Source organism: Triticum dicoccoides, chromosome 6A, assembly GCF_002162155.2.
Source record: "Triticum dicoccoides isolate Atlit2015 ecotype Zavitan chromosome 6A, WEW_v2.0, whole genome shotgun sequence".
In the NCBI taxonomy this organism is placed as follows: domain Eukaryota; kingdom Viridiplantae; phylum Streptophyta; class Magnoliopsida; order Poales; family Poaceae; genus Triticum; species Triticum dicoccoides.
This window is the reverse complement of record NC_041390.1, coordinates 58,634,649-58,643,458: the sequence shown is the minus strand read 5'-3', so window position 1 is coordinate 58,643,458 and position 8,810 is coordinate 58,634,649. Positions and strand designations below refer to the sequence as shown.

Sequence of the window (8,810 nt, the reverse complement as noted above, 5' to 3'; positions counted from 1 at the left end):
CCAATTAAATTGTCTATGCACCAATGTGGGGAAGAAAATAAGGAAGCGCCCAACGCATCTCTTTGCACCCCGCAACCTCCGATGCCAAGATTTGATGGCTCTAACTGCCAATCAATCAGTGGCGCCTGCCCAAGCGCCCCACATTGGACATGGCCGTAGTCACCCACCTGGAGCCTCTGGCTTTAAGAAAGATTTAATACTACTACCTCACACTTCTGCATTTCATCCAGATATGCATATGCTGCTGTGGATAAAAGAATGTAGAAAGCAGTAAAAATATGGTAGCATGAAGATTTCAACTACAACTACTCAGAGCCAGGTCTCGCTATAAATTGGAGACATACGCTAGATGTTTCACAAGTTGCGCCACCCTGAAATGCATGGTAGAAACATTTCTTTGCACCAAACGTGCCTCTGCCACATTCACAATTTATACTTGGCTTGTGCCCCGGTCTCCTCACGTTTTAGCTTAGGCTTGGGAGCCAACAGGAATTTGCAAGACCGGTTGTAACAGACATTGAGTATGCCGGATGTTACACTTCCGTGGCGAGCTCAAAGGGGAAGAACTTTCGATGACCCCATTAATTCTGCCATCAGAGGCATCAGGCAAGTTACCTCACCCCCAATATCAGGATCTTTTTCCACATAGATATACACAAGGATGGCATTTAAGATTTCTTATTAATTCCATGATATCATAACCACCATAAGGTACCAAGTTTAAGCCCCAGGAAAAAAATCTAAAATTGATGAGTTCTTTTTTCCCAATTCCCCACAGGTGCGTCAGGCCATTCATCTGGTCCACCATAGTATTCCAAGATAGGACAAGCTGACCTGGCATGAGTGTTGCGCCTACTGGAGATACATGCGTTCCCCAATCCACTATTCCCTATCTACCTAAATTTTATGTCCTCCACAACAAGACCATGATGAATCTCTAGAGCATATACATTTGGGAAAGAACTCTTGCAGACTTTTGCTTCCCTCGGATGATTACTGAAAGCTTCATTTTCCCCCATTTTCTTTAGGATATCTATTTTCCCTTTCCTCTGAGGTAACTCTAGGAACTTTCTAGGCAGAAGGAAGTATGTCGAGGGCCACTTCTTTCAGTGACGGCATCTCCTCTTGTTCATGCAAACAGACAAAGCTGCCACCTACTTTTCTCAGCACCTTCCAAGGGCCAGGGTAACACCTGCCGAACAGACAAGAATATTTTCGCTAAGTTATTCAATGTGAGGTTCCTACTGATTACTGAATAGAGCATTGTGTTGATCGGACTACCATATCAAATCATCAATAAGACAGCATTACAGAGTTATTACATGCATACAGTACGGACGAGATGGCTGAATAAAAAAATATGTCTTATGATACACGTTAAGTAGGAATGCCTAAAAACTATATATGCGTAGAAGGTCATGCAGCTAATAATAAGAGTTTTAGTGCTACAAGAATTGATATTTCAACGCAACAAGGATGTTAACAAATTTATGTCCAGAAGCACAAGATATATTGTAATACGACTATGTTAAAAATTATTCATGCAAACATATGGACCTATACATTATTCAAGGTAGATTTGGGGAGAAACCAAACGTTAATACTCCCTCCAATCCATATTAATTGTCGCTGTTTTAGTACAACTTTATACTAAAATTGTATTAAAGCAGCGACAATCAATATGGATCGGACGGAGCAACATGTTCAGGAAAAGAATGCAAACCTGAAAAGTACTCCCCCTTTGGACCCTTTAAAATTGTGAATATAGTATACGGTCTCCAGTTTCGGAAGAAAGGTCTTGGAAAGTTCACCCAGCTTTGGATAGAAAAAGGGCGGGTAATCTTCGCTTATGAAGGAAGTCAAATTTATAAAACCAGAATCACAGAATAATTGTTTCTACTACGTTCAAGATAATCAATTAAACATGAAGTTCTATACTGAAGGATACATCCACTTCTTATCCGATCTAGTTCTCCATTGAAGATAATCATTTTCCGTTCTGTATTAAGAACTGCTTCCTTGTAAAGCTCTTCCACTACAAGCATTTCTACAAAACACCATTGACATCTTATTATAGCAGCAAACCTCAACTTTGACTGAACAGTACAGTAAGGAGGGATAGCTCAAATTTCAAAAATCAGCAGAGGTCACCATTGACATTGAAATAGGGATAAGCCACAAGGAATATCTCGTCTTCAGGCCGCACACGGTCTGCCATTTTGACCTTCGTTGTAAAACCAAAATCTTCGAATAAGGATGGTTTTGTTAGGTAATCCAATTTCAATGAACACCCTTCAAAAGCTGACTGTCTCGCAAAAGTAACCTCTTTTGCCTCAGGGAAGAACTGAAACATGTTGAGACGGAACAGTTAAATTCGGAAAAAGATTCAAAGGAATAGAAACTTGAGCACAATACAAGTATACCTATTTAAAGTTCGTTACTATCCAAAATAAAATACTTTAATCACATGGTATCGGCCAAAGCGTACCCATTGCATAAGCTTGCTTTTTTTTTTACTGTAAAGCATAAGCTTGCTTGCTATAATGGGGGTCCAAATCCACTCACAAAACTAAATTGTAGGCATAGATACTAATGAATAGAAGAATGCAAAGAAAGACATACAATTCTGGTCCTGGTAACTTTCTCTGCAGGTACGAAGCGATCGCAAAATTCTCTAATGAGAAGCATGCTTCCTGTCATCTCGATTCCACCTTCGCCATCACCTGAACAGAAACAAATTGGAGCTTTTTCACGTTACAAATAACTTATAGTAAGTTAAGTATACAGAAAGCTCATCTATGTGGAACCTGGTACAGATTGTAGTCCTGCTGTAGGAAACTCTATTTCCTGTATTATATGATATATACAAAATCACTGGCAAAAAAGAAGAGAAAAGAAAAAAGTAAAGCCAAGTATGTGATAAGAATGACGGTCCAGTCACTCACCAATAGCTGTTTTCCATCCTTAAAAGCTGATTCTGTAGCTTCTTTAGCCTGAAATCACTACAGGTATAGCCCATTAGTCCTAACATCATTCATGCATCTTCTTTCAGAAGAAACACTGTTATCCAAGCTACAGTGAATGCACTAATTGCATTGTTCGTCATCAAAGTAAGGACTTAATATGATCGCCCTCTCTGCCGCATAAGCATGTGAGAGAAGATGGTACCAACAAGGTTAGCTCAAACTGTACCACCAATTTAGGATGTTCACGGATTCTATCCAGTCTACAGTATCCAGATACAGTATAGTGTCGAGTTGCTGGGCACAAAACTCCACACAACCATTCATATCTGTTACTCGCTTTTTTAACTGAAACTATTGAGCAGGCCCCGACAGTAAAATGTATGAAAAGACGACATTTACAAAGAAGGGGGTGAGGTGAAAGTACAAAGAGAAGAACAAAGAAGCTCAGCCCTGGCTATCCAGCCAAGTGGTAAGATATGGTCGATTAATCATTAATCTCCTTCATTCTGTAAGAAGGAAGAGGTTCTTAAAAACGAAGGACTAGGAGTTAGGCTAGGATTGGCATTTCCAAAAATCTTGGAAATTTCTCTGTTTCCAAATGTTCCAGGCAGCAATATGACCTCCATCAAGAAAGGTTTAAAGAGGCTTTGGCAGAGGATAACTGGTTTTCCATCCCATCACATCACAACAAGGGAAGAGGTTAAGAGTTTCCCAACTATCCTTGCTGATGCTGCAGGTCCAGAACAGATGATCCTTGTTCTCAAGGAGCCCTTCATTGCGAAGAATGCAGTTGACACCATCATCTAAGTGTAAATTCCTTCCTCAGCATGTCCTTGGTGTTGAGGCGATCATTGAGAAGAAGCCAGAAGAAATCCATGACTTTAGAGGGGATTTGGAATTCCATATCCAGTTGGAGTACATAAGGTCTTGGATGGAGCTGAAGGAAAGGTTGTAGATCTTGGTTGCCCAGAAAGAGGTTCCCAGCTGAAACTCCAAATATCAGCACCAGAGGGATTAGGATTGCGTCGAGTAACAATCTGCCTGACAACTGTCCGCAACAATAACTTTGCAGCATGAAGAGATAGATCTAAAAAATGCTGCGCCTAAATGTGGAATGTTGGTTTTCCCACCTAATTGCGAAGGTAGCCCAATTGAATATGTAACATGCATAACAAACTGACAATGCATAAACCACTCTACTGCTTATCTAGGTAAGTTCAATAAGCAAAGTAGGCCACCGAAATATTTTTCAATAATATGTCACAAATGGCGTAGCTAGTAGCCTAGTATACAGATATTTCACAACTGCCTGAAAGACAAAGGATTTAACATTTGGTCATTTGAGGTGTGTGTTCATCTCAAGTACAGCTGCACACAATGAGATGCAGGGCCCATATAAGCAAAGCGACTAATATGGGCATGTAAAACTGGCACCACACCAAAGGCCCCAGAACATTGTAGGAACTACCAGTTGTCAATAAACAAGTTTTCACCGGAATTACCTGCACTATGAGTTCTGTGTAATCGCTTGGGAAATTTGCACTGAAGACGTCACGGGTGCTCTGGTCCCCAGTGACAGCGCAGACATGGAACCAAGTTCTTAAATTCCTCCTTGATATAGTGAAAATGCTCCCACCACCATCACCACTGCTAATTGTAGGAAATCTCCAATTTGGAACCTTCACAAAATAAACAAAATGCATGAATAGAAAGCTCAAATTTAAAGGGAAAGAAAGGGATGAAATATATAGCTTGTTTGGGATGGTGTACTTGTTTATGCGGGGCAGATGGTTTAAAGGTAAATGGTGCGTTGGAGATTGAATAATTGGTTGCCATGGCCATTGAAGCCTGGGGGTGGGTGGTTCAGACGGAGGGCGAGAGGGGTAGGGGGAGAGGGAGAGAGTACCAGTGTGTGGTAGTGGAGGGAAATTGCTATCGAAGTACCAGTCTGTTTGGCAAGGCATTACTGTGTGGTCTCCAATTGCTGTGATGGGAAAAATATCTTGCCTGTCATGACAGCGACATCTAGTTGTATGCATATGCTGCTATTGGCTGATAAGACAATGCAGACTTTTCTTATCTGGTTTATCCTAAAATATTGATATAGTGGGCCAATGTAGTCTTGCTGAGAAACTCTGACTCTTTGCTGAGAAATGAATGTCTGAATGAAATTTAAAGGAATACCACTAATGCAGAGTTGATGGCTCCAGTACCTCACTGTCTTGTTTTTAACTTCTTGATTACGATCTTGGAAGGGGTCATCGCTAAAGAATTGAACAGGCTCCAACACATCACTATCCTATCCTTTCAAGAACTCATTTGGGCGTACCCCCGGCCCCTGACAAAAAAAGACTGTGTTTTCCCAAATTTTGGACTCTGGAGCCAACAGTGCCGTCAACTGATCTCACAGACTGCCAGAGTTCCATTTTTCATAACCTTATCACATCGCCCCTTCTATCATGACAGAAAGGTTATCAACCTCCTGGCATATCTGATCAATTAGGGGATGTGTATTGTCATTTGATGAGAAGGAAACAACCTCCCCCTTCAGCTCAACCCAACTACACCCTGTCTCCTTCTTTAAGCCCTGCTCTTTCATGAATCCTCTAACATTGGCAGCACTGCTCCACATCTCTTTGGCAGCATATAAGTTTGCCAAGAGTGTATACATTCCTCCATCAGAAGGTTGCGCCTGAAGGACATTCTTTGCAATGACTTCTCCAAGCTGAACATCTCCGTGAGCATTACATGCGCTAAACAGTGTCTCCCATGCATTTACTTGAAGGTCAGATGGGATTTTTCTTGTGAATGCATAAGCTTGGTGTACAAAACCAGATCTTCCTAGGAGATCAACCATACAGGAATAGTGATCAGACCTAGGAATCAAGTTCCAATCTTCTTGCATGCTTCTAAAATAACGACAACCTTCATATAAATAGCCTTTGTGTGCACAAGAAGACAATACACTAAGAAAGGTTGCATGGTCTGGACGAAACCCATCTTCAGTCATCTTGTGAAAGAGTTTCAGAGCTTCAGCAGCCTTACCATGATAAGCATATGTCGCAATCATGGCATTCCATGTCACTGTATCTCGCTGCAACATCAATTCGAAAACTTGTGAGGCTTCAGCGATTAGCCCACACTTTGAGTACATAGATATCAATGAGCTCATTACCAAAGCATCACGCTCAAAGCCAGTTTTGACTGCACAGAGATGCACCATTTTTCCACATCCGAGCGCAACAAGAGAGGCGCAGATAGAAATAACAACGCTCAAAGTGGCTTGGTTTGGCCTGAGTCCTCCTCTGGTCATTTCTGACAGCAAAGCTAGTGCTCCTTCATCTTTGTACCCAGAGATCAATGTGTTCCACGAGGTCTCATCTTTCTCAGGCATTCTTCTAAACCAGGTATTTGCACTAGCCATGTCCCCTTGTTGAACATAGCCTTGCAAGATCGTGTTCCAAGATACGAGATCCCTATTTGGCATCTCAGCAAACAATCTCAACGCATCATCCACCCTCTCGCTCTGCACGAAACCACCGATCATTGTGTTCCAAGCAATAGCATCCCGGTCAGGCATTTCCTCGAACACCTTCCACGAAGCATCAACGTCTCCATTCTGCAAGTACCCACGCATAATGGCTGTCCGAGATATCGTGTCCTTCTGGGGCATCTCATCAAACAGGCTCTGCGCAACCTGCATCCTCCCAGCCCGCGCGTAGCCTGTGATCATAACATTCCACGAGACAGGGTTCCGTCTCTGCATCCGGACAAACAGCTCCTCGGCGTCCTTCAAGCAACCAAGCGCGACGTAACCCGACAGCAACGCGTTGCAGACAGACGTCGACGGGGAAGGCGCGCGGTCAAAGAGCTCCCTCGCCTCATGGACACGCCGCCTCCTGATGTAACCGGAGATCATGGTCAGCCACGAGACGTCGTTCCTCGACGGCATCGCGTCGAACAGCTCGCGCGCCTGCTCGACCATCCCGTTGCGCATGTAGCCCGACATCATCGCGTTCCAGGAGACCACGTTCCGGTCTGGCATCCGGTCGAAGAGCTCCCTGGCCTCGACGACCCTCCCGCTCCGCGCGTAGCCGGTCAGGAGCGCCGCCCATGAGACGGAGTTCCTCGCGGGCATCGCGTCAAACGCCCTGCGGGCGTCCGCGAGCATCCGGTTCTGGACGAAGCCCGAGATCATGCAGTTCCACGTGAACACGTTCCGCTCAGGCATTTCGTCGAACAGTCGGTGCGCGGCGGCCACCCTGCCGCCGCGGAGGTGGGAGGTGATGGCGGAGTTCCATTGGAAGATGTCGCCGCCGGCGGGCGCAGGCGGGGCCGGGGCGCGGCCGCAGAAGCGGCGGAGGGGAGTAGAAGCCCAGTGGGGTCCGCGGGTTGGTTGCAGAAGTTTCTGGAAGGTTCTTATCATGCTCACAGGCGATTGGAGGGGAGAAGAGGTGCGTGGCTGCAACGACGGGTGGGCTTTGCTTAAGTTTTGAAGATGTCGCAAATGAAATCAAGCACTTTCGAAGAAAACCAGAATTAAATACAGTACTACTGAAATTCTTGAAAAAAAATTGTTTTTTCAGATACACCAACTACAAGGTATAGATGCCTGACATACCCAACTATACTACCCTCACATAACTCTAACCACTACACACACGACATGTGGAGCTTGACGAATACGAGTGGAATGAATTGCAAAAATACCACATTCTTAGGCCTTAGTCGGTTTGAAGGATTTTTACAGAAAAAACATAGGAACAAGGATTCTGAAGAAAAATTTCTTGTAAATATATTCGGTTTGTAGAAAATGCGTACAGAAATTTCTTACAAATATTATTTGTTTTTGGTGTTTTTTTGAGAAAACTACACATCGATTCAAAGCTCATTTTACATCTATTAATGAGGTAAGTCAATTTCTTAGGATGGTAAGTGTCATCCTATAGAAAAACAGATTATTTAATCCATTTTAATGAAGTTTCTGATTGATTGAACCCACCTTGAGGCACACCAGCTAACAATGAAATTTATAAAAGGGTCCCTGAAATTACATAATGCATCCTAATTAAAAAGAAGATGAATTGCGCCCCTAGCAGGGAGGTTATTGTGCCCGTGAACACGTCACCCGCGATGTGGCCTCAGATGAGGAGGGCGGTGGCAAGACATTTTGCTCTGTAAGCGGTGCACCAGGTCACGATAGCCCCAAATCAGGTCACGCCCCGTCATGAATCCAGTCGTGCCGGCTACTCATCATGATAGCCTCACTTGCGAGCAGCATAGAGATGGCATGGCGCGTGGAGTCATCGCCCTTATCGAGCAGTACCCTGATGGTAATCATCGGCAGCGCCCGCCACACCTCCTCCTCGATCGCCTAGTCCCCATCCTAGTTCACCACCTCCACTCCTAGTTCGCTCGTGGGGAGCGTTCCACACGTGGATTATCTGGCTGTGTCCACTGCCGCAGGAGACAAGATGGAATAGAGAGAAATGTATTGTATGTGGAATTCCACGGTGGCGCGTGATGAAGCTATGTACCTAGGGTAGGGTCATGGACCTGTCCAGCATACCCTCCCCAAGGACATCTTTACAAAGAATCAGAAGCAGTCGAAGAGAAATCATCATCCACTCGACCGCGGAGATGCGCTCACTCGACCACCTTGAAGACACTCGACCACCAGAAGATGAGCAACCCTACGGTTAGGACTTAAACCATGTCATTATGAGCATTTATGACATTTTACTGTAGACGTTACCAGTAACGCCTTTCCTTTATGAGCATTGAACCCTGAGTAACGGAGGGGAGCTGGGGTCCTGGCGCACTCTCTATATATAAGCCACCCCC

At 44.2% G+C, this 8,810-nt stretch overlaps 1 protein-coding gene across 4 annotated transcripts; it reads right to left on the bottom strand.

Annotated features, from left to right (window-relative positions):
* Positions 1-662: 662 nt before the first annotated feature.
* LOC119314871 (protein LOW PSII ACCUMULATION 3, chloroplastic-like) lies at positions 663-7,455 on the bottom strand. 4 transcript variants are annotated; one of them, XM_037589554.1, is made up of 9 exons: positions 4,737-4,877; positions 4,469-4,645; positions 2,946-2,993; positions 2,808-2,847; positions 2,623-2,723; positions 2,152-2,344; positions 1,949-2,047; positions 1,724-1,841; positions 663-1,192 (listed from the first exon to the last, which is right to left on the bottom strand). In XM_037589554.1, exons 1-9 carry the CDS (start codon positions 4,806-4,808, stop codon positions 1,072-1,074), a joined length of 969 nt encoding a protein of 322 aa, XP_037445451.1. In that variant the 5' UTR covers positions 4,809-4,877; the 3' UTR covers positions 663-1,071. The 4 variants fall into 4 exon arrangements, 1 of the variants encoding a protein (XP_037445451.1); XR_005152488.1 differs by lacking the exons at positions 663-1,192; positions 1,724-1,841; positions 1,949-2,047; positions 2,152-2,344; positions 2,623-2,723 and adding an exon at positions 5,180-7,455 and having other exon boundaries at positions 2,802-2,847; positions 2,946-3,002; positions 4,873-4,950; XR_005152489.1 differs by lacking the exons at positions 663-1,192; positions 1,724-1,841; positions 1,949-2,047; ... (1 more) ...; positions 2,623-2,723; positions 4,737-4,877 and adding an exon at positions 5,180-7,455 and having other exon boundaries at positions 2,802-2,847; positions 2,946-3,002.
* Positions 7,456-8,810: the final 1,355 nt, after the last annotated feature.

What these genes read in the sequence shown, in the direction of transcription:
- LOC119314871 (XM_037589554.1), bottom strand. Translation starts at nt 4,808, where the DNA reads ATGGCCATGGCAACCAATTATTCAATCTCCAACGCACCATTTACCTTT. An exon ending in AGGATGGAAAACAGCTATTG is followed by an intron (nt 2,848 to 2,945) that starts GTGAGTGACTGG and finishes CATATAATACAG; the next exon opens with GAAATAGAGTTTCCTACAGC. An exon ending in AGGACTACAATCTGTACCAG is followed by an intron (nt 2,724 to 2,807) that starts GTTCCACATAGA and finishes GTTTCTGTTCAG; the next exon opens with GTGATGGCGAAGGTGGAATC.